At 42.4% G+C, this 17,386-nt stretch overlaps 3 protein-coding genes across 4 annotated transcripts in view; 2 read left to right on the top strand and 1 right to left on the bottom strand.

Annotated features, from left to right (window-relative positions):
* cand2 (cullin-associated and neddylation-dissociated 2 (putative)) overlaps positions 1-5,692 on the bottom strand; it is an 18,234-nt gene extending 12,542 nt beyond the window's left edge. The window contains exons 1-8 of the mRNA XM_032513448.1: positions 5,453-5,692; positions 4,223-4,366; positions 3,424-3,578; positions 2,593-2,716; positions 1,735-1,792; positions 945-1,143; positions 496-601; positions 264-406 (exon numbers count right to left, since the gene is read on the bottom strand). Of these exons, the coding sequence (XP_032369339.1) occupies positions 264-406; positions 496-601; positions 945-1,143; positions 1,735-1,792; positions 2,593-2,716; positions 3,424-3,578; positions 4,223-4,366; positions 5,453-5,520 (997 nt within the window). The 5' untranslated portion in view covers positions 5,521-5,692. The remainder of the gene's footprint in view (positions 1-263; positions 407-495; positions 602-944; positions 1,144-1,734; positions 1,793-2,592; positions 2,717-3,423; positions 3,579-4,222; positions 4,367-5,452) is intronic.
* Positions 5,693-5,937: 245 nt separating this feature from the next.
* On the top strand, positions 5,938-10,251 carry sec13 (SEC13 homolog, nuclear pore and COPII coat complex component). Its single transcript, XM_032513449.1, has 9 exons — positions 5,938-6,161; positions 6,368-6,412; positions 7,032-7,147; positions 7,470-7,621; positions 7,917-8,050; positions 8,231-8,364; positions 8,481-8,601; positions 9,028-9,174; positions 9,325-10,251. Exons 1-9 carry the CDS (start codon positions 6,159-6,161, stop codon positions 9,433-9,435), a joined length of 963 nt encoding a protein of 320 aa, XP_032369340.1. The 5' UTR covers positions 5,938-6,158; the 3' UTR covers positions 9,436-10,251.
* A 4,988-nt stretch (positions 10,252-15,239) lies between these two features.
* dnase1l4.2 (deoxyribonuclease 1 like 4, tandem duplicate 2) overlaps positions 15,240-17,386 on the top strand; it is an 8,142-nt gene continuing 5,995 nt past the window's right edge. Inside the window, exons 1-3 of one of the 2 annotated variants that reach the window (XM_032513450.1) lie at positions 15,240-15,457; positions 16,449-16,564; positions 16,671-16,765. In XM_032513450.1, coding sequence (XP_032369341.1) covers positions 16,484-16,564; positions 16,671-16,765 — 176 coding nt within the window. In that variant the 5' untranslated portion in view covers positions 15,240-15,457; positions 16,449-16,483. Of the gene's footprint in view, positions 15,458-16,288; positions 16,565-16,670; positions 16,766-17,386 lie in introns of those variants that run through there. The other variant, XM_032513451.1, reaches the window with a different exon arrangement.

Here is a 17,386-nt window from a genome sequence, read left to right as displayed (position 1 = left end):
GAGACACACACAGCAGGAACATGGAACACACACATTAACCACAGACACAGCAGACCTTTAAGTACATCTTACTGATAATACTTACATACTTTACTTCAGTAAGGTTATGATTGCACTTATACTTGAAGTGTTTTAATGAAGTACAGGATTCCATAAATCTAGAGCTTGCATTAGTTTAACAACTCCCACTTCATTTTTTAAAGTTGTAGTACATGAGCACAAAACATAGTGATGAACTAAAAGAAGAACGCAAAGACACAAACCTTCATCCAGCACGTCCTCGACGTCCATGCTGTCGTCTTCCTGCTGATCCTCGTCGTCATAGTTGTAGTTTGGGTCATAGGTCATGAACTTGAGACAAAGCTGTGTTACCGTGGCAACATGGGGGGACATCTCCTTTGGACACCTGTCAATCAATGGACACAACATAAAGGACAATGTGTGTGTGTGTGTGTGTGTGTGTGTGTGTGTGTGTGTGTGTGTGTGTGCGTGTACCTTCGTATGAAAGCTTCAAAGGCCTGGAAACAATACTCTCTCAGCTCATCGTCCTCCACAGTGGTAAACTTCACCACCATCGGGATCAGCTTCTCTAAATGTTCACCTACAGAACACACACACACACAGACACACACACACACACACACACACACACACACACACACACACGAAAGAATAAAAGACAAACCAAATGAATGTGCAGTTTAGTAAATCTGCAGTGTCCTGGTGTTGTAAATAAACATTAAAGGTCCCATAAGCAGGCTGGGGGAACTCATATTAATGTTAAAAAACCTCATAAAGTGACATTTTCACACCATGGGACCTTTAAAATATCCAAACAACCAATCAAGAGAGTGAGTAAGACAGTGAGGGACCCGGACGTGCTCTATGTGGAGACAGGTAACCGAGGACTCGTCAGCAGACATGAACACAGCTACAGATCTCACCGACTCGATGGCCGCCCTGGCGACTGATGGTTGCTAGGCACTGGATGTACGTCCTGGTCATAGAAGTGGGCGGGCCCTTGGCCAACTCCGTCAGCAGGTGTTCAGTCAGCTGGGAGAAGAGGGCGGGGCTACAGCAGGGCACCAGGTGGCCGAGGGCCAAGATGGAGCGCTTCCTGACCGCCATCCTGGGGCTCGTTAGCTGACCGGCAGCACGGGGAGGAGGGAGGGAACGAATGAACACACACACGCGGACAGGGGGGAGGATAGATGGATGGGTAAAATAATTACATGTAAAATACAATCAAATTAAATATAGCACAATATGCGGCTGAAAAGAAAAGAATAAAACCAGTGTACACTGTGCATGTGTTTTGCATTAAAATGTTCCTTCATGATTTATTCATCCATTCACAAACATACTGTAAAATCTATCACTTATAATATACTGTATTTTAGCTATTCATATAGTTTAATAAACCATGTTAATATTCCTCAACTAATAATCTTAAAACAGCAACAGAGAACACAAACAATATGTAATTTATAAATCCAATGTTTGTGACTGTAATTCATTACTTAATCAATAAAAAATAAACTTTCACCATGAAGTGTTACAGTCAATCGATATTTAACAGTGATGTAAAAATGTATGTAAAAAATACACTTACAAATTGTAATTACTATATTAACACTGAAAAAATCAACTTAATAATTCCTGCTCCTGCGACTCCTCTGGGTCCGGTGTCCGAGAGGAGATCAGACCCATTCATGTGTGGTGTCAGTGTCCTACCTGGGGGAGCAGGCTGGAGAGCAGGGAGCTGTGGAAACTGACCAGGGCACCGCTCAGCCTGCAGAAGCAAATATACAAGATCAATAAAATAAATAAAACCCAACTAACAATCAACACTGACGTCACCTCGGACTTCTTCTTCTCTCAATCTGAGCTCCTATCGTCGCGACACGCTGTCGATCCGTGGCTGAAAACTCGAGAAATCAACTAGTTTGTGTCATTTTAGAGATTTGATTCTTTCTTTTTTTTACGGTTGATCAGTCTATGTCAAAATTTCGATCAATCAATGTCTGTATCCATCACAATGGATATATGATTGAATGCCTGGGGGGGGAATTGGTGATTGGCGCAGGCTTCTCAGTGTGTAACACCATGTGCAGGTGATGATGGCAGGTGGACTACACATGCCTTTGGTGTGGGAGTTCTGGGTTTGATTCCCAGTGCAACCAATGTGTCCCTGAGCAAGGCACTTAACCCCTAGTTGTCCCGAGGTGTGCCATCTCTGACATGTAGAGCAATTGTAAGTCACTTTGGATAAAAGCGTCAGCTAAATGACATGGAATGTAATTTGCCTGATGATGGTCTGGTACCTAAACGTTGCCAAACAGAGAGCTTCTTTGTAACATCTGACCTACTGGTCCTCCTCCTACTCACCTGTCTCATGTCCTAGACGGCAGGTATTTTCCTGTTCAGTCATCTGCATTTAAGCCGCCCTGCAGGCCTATACAGGAGAAGTGTGCCGCCGCTGGTGCCCAGTGACCGACTCCAGCCTTTTGGTCAGAGGGCCCTGACAGCAGCACTAACCTAACCTCCATGGCTATGGGGCTTGATTTATGTTTGACCTTGTTTAGTTGTTACCTTCCCAACATGTCCGACAGGATGTCCAGGGCCTCCAGCTGAACTGAGACGTCGTCTTGTTTCCCCATGGCACCGATCAGCTGGGAGGTAATCTTCTTACACACACTCACTGTCAGGCTCAAACCTGGCAACCCATATAAACACAAGAACCCGGGGGGGGGCGTATTTAAAACCAGACACAGATCTGGCAACCAACAAAAACCTAAAAATGTCCCAAAGGAAAAATCCCACATACTTTAGGTTAGCTCTGACTGTTCTGTTGGGAGGATTTCCTGTTTAAGGTGTTGAGAAACGTTAAGCTTCTGTTGCCTTCATGTGCAGTCAGAAAAATCGTTATTCATTGTTTTATTAAATATTCTGATAAAATAAAGAATTTAACATTTAATAATGCACAATGTATTGCTTTATAAAAAAGATTTAGGGGAAAAGGAAACAGAAATGATCAAAAATCTACCTTTATCAGTTGATGATATAGGTAAAAGACAATTATATATAAAAAACAAATTATGTTATTGTTTGATAATTGGTGAAATTAATCTTTGTTTAACATGTGGTTGGCATACCCTTATGCTTACATGTACTTACAGGTTGTCCTTTTTCAATAACAAAACCAAATAATATGCAACTATAAAATATAAGTTACACATCTAATGCACATGTTAGTCTTCTCCATGAGCTGCTGTAGAATAACACAGACTTGTATTTATTTAAAAGTTTAAGCCCAGCAGCATCTCTGATGTGAGATGGAAAGCTGGCATCAGAAGCAGGTCCCCCCCCCCCATGTGTAAAATAAGAGGAAGCTGATGGTGAGGAGAGGATTTCAGCCCTCACCTGCTGATGACAGCGGCAGCTCAGCGATCACAGTCTTCAGTCCCATGCTGGAGATGTCCCTCAGCTGCTCCTTGTCTGACACCATGTTGGAACACAGCGTGTCCACCATCGTCTCCACCTGAGGCTCCTTCACCTTCCTCACCAGCGGGGCCAGGCTAAAGAATCAATCATCCTCATCAGAACATCACTGCCATGTCACAGAGTTCAGAATAACTACACCCTAAAAACTTCAACTTGTATCTCTAACTTAATTTTGGTTGTATTTGGTACCATAACTTCGGGGGTCACGGAAGGCTTGTATCACGTGGATGCGTCGACTGTGGTGTTGTCCTTACTTAAAATTCCTCATGGGGGAGACAGAAACTACACACTGTAGCTTTAGTATAAGGATTTAGGCACTGCTACAGATAAAATAGATACTGTATCTTAAAGCAATTGTTTCTGAATTTGTATTTTTTTAATTTTTACTTTGCCAGAGCAGAAACTATGATGTTTCCACGACTGAGATTGATGGTGAATTGTTTTAAAGAGCCTTGACCTCTAAATATCTAGATATGGAGAATATTAATAATAATAATAATCATCCATTTACTGATTGGGTATCCTCAGGGACCACGCATGCAGCAAATAATGATTTTCTTGCATCAGTAAAATAAGCTTAGAACAGATCGTTGTCTCCATTCGTCTTATGTAACAAGGTGATGGTAACGTTTGAGAGAGACAGTCCGGGAGGGGGACGAGTCAGGACACAGCCCCCTGAGATGAGAGACATTCAGTATTACCTTTTCATCGTTCTTACCATTTCACCGCCAGGTTCTGCACCTCCCCGTTCTTGTCCTCCAGCAGTTTGAGCAGCATGGTCACCACCTTCCTCTCGCTGTCCTCGTCCAGCTTGATGCTGTCCTTCTGGAGCTCCAGCATCAGGTCGTTAGTGGCCATGAACCTGGTGTTTAACACAGCAAACACACACACACACACACACACACACACACACAAAGTGAATACAAAGACGCAAACACATCTAAATTACCTGGCTAAAATTAACTAAACTGGCTTTTAACACATTAATAACTCATTAAAATGCCTGATTTGATGTTGTTATGACATCATATTCCCAACCTAGAGCAGATCATTTTAAAGATGGGCAGCAAAGAAAGACTCATCACTGGATGAAGGTGATCATTTAAATTAAATCTGTGTTATCACGTTGTTGTTTCCAGGCATAGGTACTCCAGCAGTAGAAAGTAACTAAGTACTGTACTAAGTACAGTACTGCTCCAACCTAAGTCCCATTCCTCGTGTGTCTGTCCTACCTGGCGAATAAAGCTGATCGGATTCGGATTCTGAAGAACAATTTCAAGGTACTTGGACCTTTCTTTAGTGTCTCAATTTTACCCGACTTTATACTTCTTCTCCTCTACAATTTGGAGGCCAATATTGTACTTTTGATTCCACTACATTTATCTGATAGCAACTTTTCAGATTTAATATGACATGATACTAAAAATAACCAACTAATCAACTCTGATGTATTATAATTAATAATCTATTGGAAATTCTAAACTACCCAACAGAAGATAAAGTAGATCCAATTAGATCCACCTTTACCAGCTGCAACGTTAAAGTGATGAACACATTAATGCTTCAATAGTTATAATCCAACAACATGATATATTCTTTCCTGCATAAAGACTTAGTAGACCTCCTTTACTGTTGGTTCTTTAAGTATGTTCTAATGCTAAAACGTTTGTACTTCTAATGAAGTAAACGTTTGAATGCAGGACTTACTTGTAATGGAGTATGTTTACTACTTGTACTTCAGTTTAAGTACACTGAAGTACTAGAAGACACTGTTTATCTTCCCACACAAGTTGACACACTTATAATAATATTATATATATTATATTAGTTCACAGTAGACTTTCAGTGAGATTACATCTGTCTCTCTTGAAAAAAAGTAAAATGACAGACACATGAAAAGTGTCATCTCACTGTGGGACACACGAGCTGTCCATTAACTCTGTCTTACCTGAAGTCTTTGTCAGTGGATGTCATTTTCTCCAACAGGTTGGAGATGTGGTAAGACACGTTCGACATCTTGGTACTGGGACAGCTGTCAGCGGCGCTGTGAAAACGGTTAAAAAGAGAAAAGTGGGCGACAGATTTAACCCGACAACATGGCGAGTCTGGAGGGGACAGAGAGAGGTAACACCGGAGAGAGAACCGGCGGAGAACTTGACACTCGGTGGGTTCAGATAAAAATAGATCTGGAGGGGACGGTGTTTCGGGGTTATGGCGCCACCGTGTGGACACATGGAGTCCTGCCACTCAGTCAGAACCCGGTAGAGAGCCAGTCAATAGAGTTACATTTTCGTCTTCCCCTTAGCTAAACGACGATCCGTTTTCCGTTTTTGGAGTTTTTGGCAGTCTTTGTTTAACATTTAAAGTCTTTGTTTAACATTTAAAGTCTTCATTTACCATTTGCAACACTTTGTTTATTCATTTTAGTTGTATATATTTACAGCTAGCTATCTAATGCAAATTGTAGTTTTGGTATGTGGAACCTTTGTTTGTCCGTTTGCCAGTTCCCCGTCGGGTGAAACAATTGTCGGACCCCGTGTGGGAAGCGGCTTCTGTGCCTGTTGCCACGTCGGAACACTTGTTGAACCAGGTTTATTAAATCCGAACCAAACCAGGACTACTTTTCTGCAGCGGTGTCTGCTTTAGCTCCAGTCATGGTGAGTGGAGCTGCGCCTCGTTACCGCGGCAGGGGAAGCTGTTGGCCGGCTGTAGTGTTTAACGTTGACCGTTAGCTAGTTGCTGACGTGCCAAGGTAGCTAGCTCGATAGCAGACAGGCTAATGCTAGACAGCTAACCCTTAAAGCAAGAACATCAATATTGCCGTTTCATTTAAATGCTGATATATTTGTTTTATGAATTTCAGGTTTCCGTTATCAACACGGTGGACACCTCTCACGAGGACATGATCGTAAGTGTTGCTTTTTTATTTAGCCTAACTAAGGTTAGCTGATAACTGAAGCTAACGCTAGCTAAAGAGACAGGGTGGATTCCACATAGAAGACAGCAGTAACCTAGCCTACCTAAATGTGGACATGATGCATGTTTTGCATGTTGAAGTATTCATTTTTCCTGCAAGGAATGTTGGAAAGGAAAAGCATGAAAACAACCCAAGACTCAAGTAAAGTAAAAGAACCTCAAATTTCGAATCTAGTACTTTTCTTGTTGAATGCACTGTATTTAATTACATTCCCCCATTTTAATACTCACCGTCATGACGACATTGGGATTTCCAGCCGCGGGCTGGTTATGCTGAGTGGGCCACATGTTTTGTCTGATGGCTAAAGTTCAGGAAACGGTCTAACTCCATTTAAAGAGCCCATCAGAGGACTGCTGGGTAATAACAGGAACTATTCAACAGGTCATACTGTCAAAGCGCCATCTGCCTCCATTAGCATGTTGCTGTCAGATTCTTTTGGTGATATCATTTTTGATACTGTCACTCTTCTGAAAATACAAACTGACCAAAGATAAGGGTGAAGAATTATGTTCTCAGTTCAGGTCTTGATGTCTTGTTGTGTCTGTTTCAGCACGATGCCCAGATGGACTACTACGGTACCCGACTCGCTACCTGCTCCTCCGATCGCACCGTAAAGATCTTCGATGTCAAAAATGGAGGGCAGATCTTAGTAGCAGACCTCCGAGGGTAAGAGACCGTGGGTCCACAACCAAACCAGGGAGCCTAAGTCCCGTCACATAGATATACACAGCACAGTTACTGGAGCCCCTTGATAAGTAGTGGTAAATTAATAATCTATTCAAAAGTTAGTGTCCTGTAATTCTCAATTCTTTAGTCAGATTATACATTTTGGTAAATTTGTTCTTTAATCTTGGCTGTAAGACTGATATCCCATGTGAGCTTGTCCTTCTATTATTGACTTATTTGTATTATACAGTAGATAATTAGTTAAATGCACTAAGAGTTCACCATGCATCTGAACTAAACTCGGGTCTCTGTATTTGTGTAGCCACGAGGGTCCCGTGTGGCAGATAGCGTGGGCTCACCCGATGTTCGGCAACATTCTGGCTTCCTGTTCCTACGACCGTAAAGTCATCATCTGGAAGGAGGAGAACGGAGCCTGGGACAAGATGTATGAATACTGCGGACACGAGTCATCAGGTCGGTAGCTCTGCTGTGCGTCCAGGGGAAAAAACATTGTACAAGTTGTTGTTTATGTAACTTATAATTGTCAGTGTGTGTTAAGTATCTGTGTCTCCGCCAGTAAAATCTGTGAATTATCCATGTCTTGGAGTCTCTAGTTTTTTTTATATATTCAATTTTAGCCTTTTGATTGTTTAATCCTCTCCCTCCAACCAGTAAAATCCATTTCAGAGTGCAGTGTTGTGGTAACGGAGTGCGTTGGTGTTCCTTGAGACTTTGGTCGTGTTCGTTCATCTACTCTGTGTCTCTGCAGTGAACTCGGTCTGCTGGGGTCCCTATGACTTTGGTCTGATCCTGGCCTGCGGCAGCTCAGACGGGGCCATTTCCCTTCTCACATTTACCGGGGATCAGCAGTGGGACGTCAAGAAGATCAGCAACGCACACACTGTGAGTCTGAGACACTATTACTGCAGAACTAATATTTCTGTCATTGATGACATGCTGCCTAGAATGTTTTAGGTGTCTACCTAACTGCTTATCATGCTCTTCTTTACTCCGCCATGCTGGTTTTCTTGTGCAGATTTTCAGATGTGTCTGTTTATTAAATCACTAGTACTTCTCCTGCAGATCGGCTGTAACGCAGTGAGTTGGGCTCCTGCTGTAGTTCCCGGCAGCCTGATAGACCAGCCGTCAGGTCAGAAACCAAACTACGTCAAACGCTTTGTCTCCGGAGGCTGCGACAACCTGGTCAAACTCTGGAAGTACGTCATGGTTTAATACGCTTTCTATCTATTTCTATTCTTCTATGGTTTCTAGGATTATGTCTGATGGTTTATGTCTTATGTAACTGTCACTGATTGTCTCTTCTTAACTCCAGAGAGGAGGACGGTCAGTGGAAGGAGGACCAGAAGCTGGAGGCTCACAGTGATTGGGTGAGAGACGTCGGCTGGGCTCCTTCTATTGGCCTTCCCACCAGCACCATCGCCAGCTGCTCCCAGGTGAGAATTACTGGGATTAAAGGCGTTACATGTGTCCGACACGTTCTGCTCCTCAGCTGCACCTAAAACCATCTCCAGGAAAAATCAAACAATCAAACTACTACTTATTATCAGCAGGTTATTTAGAAAAACTAAATTAAGAATTGATTTCTGTGGCAGATGTTCAACATGGTGTTATTTTTTTAAATCTGTACCACAAGGTGGAGCCAGTGTAGTAATTTCTCAAATTGTGCACGATTAAAGGTGAAGCTGAAAATCAAACCTACAGAACATCTCAGTGGGCTGCGTTAAACCTCTTTGGCCATTGTAGTCATTATGTAATAAACGTGTACATGCAGCTGATGAACGAACACAACACTGTGTGCTTGGTCCCACACCACCAGAGTTACATGGGGATAATCTGGTTTCCTTTGCACCTTCCTTCAGGACGGACGCGTGTTCATCTGGACGTGTGACGACCCAGCAGGCAACACCTGGACGGCCAAACTGCTCCATAAGTTCAGTGATGTAGTTTGGCACGTCAGCTGGTCCATCACTGGGAACATCCTGGCTGTTTCAGGAGGAGACAACAAGGTACGCAATGTAATACAGGCACGTGTACTGGACCTGTACCTCCCCTAATGTAAATGGGATTCTGAATTATGAGGATGTTATACCTGAATATTTTTTCCCTGATGTATTTCTCTAAATGGTTGCATCAAATAATGCGTGTGCTTGTTCTAGGTGACGCTGTGGAAGGAGTCAATGGACGGTCAATGGGCGTGTATCAGTGATGTCAGCAAGGGCCAGGGCGCCGTCTCCTCCATCACAGACACACAGCAGAATGAGCAGTGACACACACACACACACACACACACACACACACACTGACCCCTGGCTCTACAAGGATGACCCCCCTCTCTTCAAAGATGAATTAAGCGTTAATACACACGCCGGACATTGATTGAGCAGTTTTGTTTGTTTGGGCTTGAGCTCGGCTGCTGATGATGACGTTAAGAGTTAAAGGAGACAGCTGCAGTGTGTCCGGGATAAATGTTCCAATTTTTTTTTATCAGAGGTGAAGGAAACTTTTCCAGTTGAATGATGGAGAATCTCTGAAAATGCAAACATGACTGATCATTATTTTTATCAGATGCACTCCATCGAGTTTCTACATGTATGTTAATGTTGGTCCAAACACAAGTTAGTACACCTGACACCGGCCCTCCATCCTGTCCCATGATGCTTTGCTCCTAAAACATTCCACCTTCACCAGCAGAGAGCAGAGTCCCGCTAACCGAGCTTTGTATTGAGTCCAAAGCCCTGACGTGCAACTAGAAACGTTTCTCTCCATTCTATGTCATGTGTCCCTGTGTTCTCACAGTGAGACAAAGACGTCCCCAACTTCAGCTGGTAGATTTACCAAAAATAAGGAAATGATTTATTTAGTAATCTATTGATGAGTACGAGGGTGTTAGTTAATTCAGAACCTGCCTTCAGTAATCAGCCATTACATTTCTATGGCAACCTGAATAAATCAATACGTTGCCAAGACAACTAAGAATGAGGCAAAGTTTAGGTGAGTTTTTGATTTTCTTTCAATTGTGAAAACAGAAAACCATGGATGTGTTTATGATATTTGTGTAATTAAATAACTATAATGTTAAATTGGTGTTCTGTTTCTGTTATTTAAAAGCAGTTTGAAGATTGACATGTTAATCATGGATGGAGTTATCTGGAGTTACAGTGTGCTCTTATTTTGAAATAAAGGAAAATTGATTGGGTGTTAAGTAGGTTTGAATATGTTTAATATTAGGGCTGATCCTTCTTAGTCCGCTAGTGGTCTGGTAATCACAAAATTTAAAATGATGCTTTCACATTATTCTTTGTGAAGAATCTCTTTCTCCGATGGTAAGTGGACTGCTTGACTGCAGCTGTTTGCTGATTTCTTGCTCTTTGGGTTGGGACTTCAAAGGAAGACTGGGGACAGTCTGTGAGAAAGACTTGATTGTCATTTGTATTTGCAGTACTATACACTTAACTGCAGTATATTAAGAGAACTCTTGTGCACAAGTACACTAAGAGGGTAATGAGAAGAGACGTAACCTAAAATAAAACCATAAGCTGAACAGAAGTTGCAAATCTGTTCCTGAAAAGGTTTTCTTTCTAGATATAGTGTCCACTTCATTTATTATACGTCCTTTCTACTGAATATTTCCGGCCAGCTTGAAACTAGAATGATAATTCTCCATGTCTGCTTTAGTGCAAGCAGTACTCATCTCTGCTGTATGAATAAGACGCAAATGTGTTCATTATTAATGGATACACAGAGATAAAGACAATGACATGTCGCCTGATGTCTCCAGGATCAGATCAAACCCCCAGCTGTAGCCTTTCTGCTCTTATTACTGCTGGCTCAGATGTTCCCGCTCATATGAAGACTTTTTGGCCAAGATCATGGTGTCAAATGATGATGCCATAGCAACCGTCCCTAATGGAATGCAGTGACTCTCTGGGACAAAGAACCCACCAGGAGAGGTTTGTCTTCTTCTACAGGTGTAATGAGTGAATACGTCACTGCGAATGGAAACTGAGTAGGGAAGGCTGTGACAACGTAGAGCGAGCCAGTCATTCACATGGGGGTCCCAGTCTGGGATCTGATTCACAAAAAGGACCGGCTCGCTCTACAGTAGTCTGCTTATCACACGACTTCTCATACAGAGGTCATCTGGACACACAACGCTCGCGCAGACTGAAAAAAAAAATTGCACAATGAAAATATGGCTTTAAGCTTAGTAAATATCTAATGTTAGCAAAAGGGAAATATACATAAATATTACAAATGTAGCTTTTCCTCCATTCACACAACATTCACTACACCTTCAGATGAGGCCACGCCCATTTAGGAGACAGGAAGTGTGTACCGTTTCACACGCCTCTTGTGTTCTATCTTAAGCTAGAGTATCTCTAGTTCTAAATAATAATACTTAATAACGGTCTGTTATACAGGAATAACAGACCGGGGAATGCCGTGATTGACCAACCATAATTAAGTTTTTACCTAGGCCGTGTAACAAGTGCCACTAACATAAATCTCTTAATTTAGTAAAACATTTAGAAAAGTGTAATCTGCCCCTGGATCTGCATCAAAATTGGTGAAGTGTGTAAAATTGTAAATTAAGAGTTACAGCCTCTTAAATTATTATCTGTATAGTATTAGTGTCTTTGTCTTTAGCTGCTAAACGCTCCTCTCTGTTCACCAGCTGTTCTCTTAACCATCACTAACACTCCTCTAAGAGCACTGAAAGTTAACCTGAACAATAAAGTTGTTTTGAACCCAAACAATACCGCGAGACGCTGGTTGGAGCTCTGTAGAGCCCAGGGGGACCACAGCTAGGGGGAAGGCCAGACTACTCGGATGTGGGTATTTACTGGAAACAGTAGCCTACTACTGCAGTTCTGCTACATACTGAGCAACAAAACAAATCACTACAAAATAATCAATACCAAAATAATTCTTGTTCAATTTTGCTGAAGACTTTAGTCCTCACCTCTGTGTGGATAATATGCATTTATTGATATTATTACCTATTTTGTAAACACAGCTGGTTTGTTGTTACTAGTATGTTGTTTTTGTTCTGCAGAACATTATGATTATGGGGGACTGCAGATGGATGTTATCTTTCTGATGAAAAGAAGAAAAGGATCCGCTCTGCCTACTGCTATTGGCTGATAGCTGATGATGGCATCCACTCTGCCTACTGCTATTGGCTGATAGCTGATGATGGCATCCGCTCTGCCTACTGCTATTGGCTGATAGCTGATGATGGCATCTCGCTCTAACTACTGCTATTGGCTGATAGCTGATGATGGCATCCGCTCTAACTACTGCTATTGGCTGATAGCTGATGATGGCATCCACTCTAACTACTGCTATTGGCTGATAGCTGATGATGGCATCCGCTCTAACTACTGCTATTGGCTGATAGCTGATGATGGCATCCACTCTGCCTACTGCTATTGGCTGATAGCTGAAGATGTTGACTCCACAACAAGCAACTCTAATGACCACACCTACGACAGGTATACAGTCAGTTTGGATGCAGACCCTCTGTCTTCACGGGGACCAGTCATTTGGTAGAAAGGAGTACTAAATGGTTTGATATTGTGAAACCCGATTCCTTGCCCCTCCATCCTGGGATCCACATGGCTACAGTCCACTAGAGGTAGCCAACGTGTAAATGAATTAAACATGTTCTGCTTGAATTTACTGTGCCTTTTACTGAAGGAAGTCCTGAGACAACCATGGTGTAAAGGTTTTTCACTTAGAAAGGCCAGATTGCTGACAGGATGGTGGTGTTTCATGAGATGTCCCAACTCAGCTCCACCCTTCAACCGTCTGATGCCAGTGGAAGACCGTCCTGGTCTGAGATCAGTTAGAAAAGGTTCATGCAGTAAAGTTCTTCTAAAAGATCTGGGACTGGTTTTCTTCCGGCGGGAGCCAGCAGTGAGCACCACCCTGTGGAGGTGGAGCTTCACAAGAATTAACATCAACAAAGGAGAAAAGAACACATGTTGACTTGTTTTACTGATGCTGTATCCGTAGTAGAGTACAACACAAAGTTTCCCTCAGAAAGGCCCTGGAGTACAAGTAAAATGGAATTACTCATACGTACAAACCCTATAAACACTGTTATTAAGGACAGTACTTAGGTTAAATCCAGTACCAGTACTCTACCACATCTTGGGGGATTATGATGCTCTGCTGTCAGCCACGTTGTCTGGCTGGATTCGGTCTCTAGGGGCGACAGAATCAGGTTTATTACCCAGTAGATTTCACATGCAGTACGGACTAGGTGTTTTGATTGCTTTACAATACACATAGTAAGAGGAAAGAAAAGATGAAAGCAAGTACTGCAACAGTCTCGAGTCCTCATGTGAGCGCTGTGTCTCTCCAGGAGCTCTCCGCTTTTCTAGCTCTTCTACTTCCCCGAGGTTAGACCGCCTCGAGGACCTTCTTTTGGATCCTTCTCCTCCCCGCCTCATGCTGCATCGGATGCTGGTCACTTTAATTTCGTTGCTGGAGTCATCCCAAAGGGATTAATAAAGCTAAGTCTAAGTCAAGATACATAAACTAACACAAATCGACAATAAAAAAACTTATAAAATAAAATATATAAACTGTATATACACTGTTTTTTAAACAAAGAGGTGAACTGTTTTTTGTGATTGGGAAAGTTAATAGTTTTCCATCAGTTTACTTTAAAACGGTTAAATAGTAAGATGAATGCTGGGGGGGGGGGGGGGGGGGGGGGGGGGGGGGAAGAGGCATACAGTCAAATGACAAAATATTCACGCTCCCCCTCTGCTGATTGGTCCGAGCTGCTCGTAGACGTCACGGGTCTCCGTGGAGGTCTACGGCGTCGCTTTGGTTCTTCTCCGTCTATGGTCGCCACTCCACATCCTGTTTCCTGTTTGTGTCCCTTGGTGGTAAATGAACCTCTAACAGGACGTTAGAAGAAGAAGAAGAAGAAGAAGAAGAAGAAGAAGAAGAAGAAGAAGAAGAAGAACGTCCCAATGGCTCATCCCAAATTCCAGATGCATGCCAGATCTTACACGTACAATATTATTACAATGCTCATCAGCTTCATGTCATCTAAAATAAACCAATCACAAAACTGTATATTTTTGTGCATATTTTGTCATTTAAAAGTTCACACATATGTCAAACATATATGAAATGTATATTGAAAAACATAATATGATATAGTTGTAAACGTGGAGAATGCTAAATCTGGATCAATGAGCTCAACATGTTTTGACCCTGCATGGGTCATAGAGAGGCGACCTCGTGGAAGTCAGGACCTTGTTTCGTAAAAAATCCATACGCTAGTGAAAGCCACTGGTTATATGTTATTATATTTCATAGGCTTGAAAACAAAAATAAAATTACAAACTAGAATATTTCCTTCTGAAATGTAGTAGAGTAAAAGTCTAAAGAAGCAGAAGGTAAAAATAATCAAGTAGCGTAAAGTTGAATTGTTCCTCTGAACAGTTTGAGTAGCCCCCCCCCATTGGCGTTGTTTGGCAGATGTGTGGCAGAGGAACTTCCTGTTTGTCAGAGTTCATTCTGCCTGTTTCCTCTTCTTTAACATCTCATCATGTCCCAACCACACAACGCCTGGGTCAGAGACCAAATAATTTATTATCAGATATCATTTCCCATTCCCTGTCCTACACCGGGTCTAGTGAAGGGATTAGTTACCATTTATGAGACTTTGTTAAATCTTCTCCAAAGAGAGAATGTGCTGTCCCAGTCTGGACTCTTCCATGTCTCCAGGCATGGCTCGGGGCTCAACACTCCTTTTTCTTTTCTTCTCTCGAGGTGTGTCTGCTCCACCTGAATCTGCGACTGGGGGGGGGCTTATGGCCTGAGGGCAGACCGCGCCCACCCAAAAAACATCAAATTGTGCAAGCAGGAACAAACGAGGAAGTAAGTATTGCTGACGGATACATCTTATTTAGATGAATATGGGCCGTGAACACATCGCAGGAGACTGAATAATAACAGCATCTGATGTAGTGGCGACGTGGGATGTTTAAGATTAAAGGGTTAATATAGGAGCTACATCCTTTGGAATCTCCCGTGTTTCGGTTAACGTCTCTGGTAATAGTTTGCATATTGTGCGTGCGCGTGCGTGCGCGTGTGTGTGTGTGTGTGTGTGTGTGTGTGTGTGTGCGTGAGTGTGTGTGTGTGTGTGAGTGTGAGTGTGTGTGCGCTTTGTGGCCAACACAGAGCCACTTCCTGTCTTATCTGCTCTGCACAGTGCAGTCTGTTGGAGGTTCAGCAACAGCTTTGCGTATTTCATCCAAACGGGTGAGTTATTCTTATGTTTGTTAATAATTATTATGGACTAAAAACCTTCTGTTGTAAAGCTCTGGAACTCATGCTCTTACTAAAACCTGAACTCTAAAGTCTGTCTAACTTAAGATAAAACTAAAGTCTGGTCTGAGGACTGTGGCAGCCTGTTTACAGTCTCTGATGACATCACAGCACATTAACGGGGATGCAAACATATGTTTATAATTTATAAAGTGTAACATTAATAAATGTGTAACATATGAAGCCTTTAGATTGTGGGAGTCCTGACAGTTGAAATAGTTGTGTGTTTTTGTGTGTGTATTTAATGCGTAGCACTGCAGGCCTACATGTACTTTACTCTTTATACTACATATCAGAGGGAAATACTGGTCTGGTACTGCTACTACTGCAGTTAGAATACTAGAAGTGTCAAAACATTTTGTACAAAACAAATGTCAACATCTCATACAATACGACCCATAGATAAATAGATAAAAAATAGCAATAATAATTTTCACTTAAGTTCAACTATCTGCAATAGTATAATACTGCTTTTTTATGATAAAACAATCCTATAATGTAGCATATAATATAAACCTCTGAAATGAGCCACTCCAAATGAATACATGTACTCTGTTGTTGGTCTACGGTCAGATGATAGTCCTGGAGGACATGGGAATTACATGTAGCGGACCCGCCACACCCCCGCTGCAGACAGACATGTTGATTTCATGTTTGTCCCCCTTGTAGTGACTCCCAGAAGCCATTGTGTTAGCCGTGATGTAACAGTATGAAACCTTGATCTTCAGAGCGCCTTGTGTCTCCTCTGGCCAGGGACTAGAACTCATCTGATCCGGCGCAGATTTGGACCCAAAGAGTATTTCCCTCCACGCCACGCTGTGTTCCCCCTGCTGCTGTTTTTTCTCCAGAGCTTCTTTCTTGGTTTCACACATTTCATTCACCGCAATTTCTGTTCCCCATTTATTTTCCGTCTCTACGTATTTAGTTCATTGGTCCTCTAAGACGTCATCTGAAGTCAAAATGAAGATTGCAGCCTTCAATGCCAAAAACCTGGGAACGAAAAAGGTCTCAGACAAGACGGTCGTTACACACATTACCAATGTAAGTCCTTCATTCTGATTTCATCCAGAGCATATGGATGATAATAACACCACAGAGTGCAGTGTGTTGTGTTTCAACATGCTGACTGTGGCTGTGTTTCCTGTAGATCATGTCTCGGTACAGTGTGGTGGTGATACTGGAGGTGATGGATAAGAGCGGTAAAGCCATGGAGAAGTTACTGAGAGAACTCAACAACAACCGGTGAGTTATATTTCTTACATGTAACACACTTCAACTGGGAGAGACTTCATTTAAAAGTGAAATAAGTTAAAGTTGTAGTGCCTAACTTTGTTGCATCAATGGACGTCTGTTACATTCAAGCCATTGCCAATCTGTATTCGTCAGTATGGCTGTTCAGAAGATTGTGTCGTCCGGCAACTTTCGCACCCAGAAACTCTTAAGTAGTGGAGACAATGACCTCTTCTGAAGAGTCCTGGCAAAATCTGGTTGGTTCAAAGAGGAACGCCGTTTTTTAGATTAATGGACCTTAACTGCAGAGCTTCTGAGTCATTGGAATGGTGAGCTCCTGTGAGTGGAAAAACCACACCTGCAACTTCGGGACCCGGCTAACAAGGTAGCGATGAAGGTTTTCACTCTATCGTCATGGCTGAGTCAGCAAAAAAGAAGAAGAAAGATAGGAAAGCATTGTGGGAGGAAGAGAGAAAGACTGACCGAGGGAAGGGTCAGACACAAGGAAACATAGGAGCTGAAGGGGGGGCTCTATAAAGAAACCTGTAGGGGGAGCTTTATAGAGAAACCTGTTTGGGGGGGCTCTATAGAGAAACCTGTAGGGGGAGCTTTATAGAGAAACCTCTTTGGGGG

This window comes from Etheostoma spectabile, chromosome 4 (genome assembly GCF_008692095.1).
Source record: "Etheostoma spectabile isolate EspeVRDwgs_2016 chromosome 4, UIUC_Espe_1.0, whole genome shotgun sequence".
NCBI classification, from domain to species: Eukaryota; Metazoa; Chordata; class Actinopteri; order Perciformes; family Percidae; genus Etheostoma; species Etheostoma spectabile.
The sequence above is the reverse complement of the archived record's forward strand: the minus strand, read 5'-3'. Positions and strand labels throughout refer to the sequence as shown.

Coding starts and splice junctions, on each gene's coding strand:
- sec13 (XM_032513449.1), top strand. Junction 7,148..7,469: donor TTAGTAGCAGACCTCCGAGG/GTAAGAGACCGT, acceptor GTATTTGTGTAG/CCACGAGGGTCCCGTGTGGC. Junction 8,602..9,027: donor CCATCGCCAGCTGCTCCCAG/GTGAGAATTACT, acceptor ACCTTCCTTCAG/GACGGACGCGTGTTCATCTG.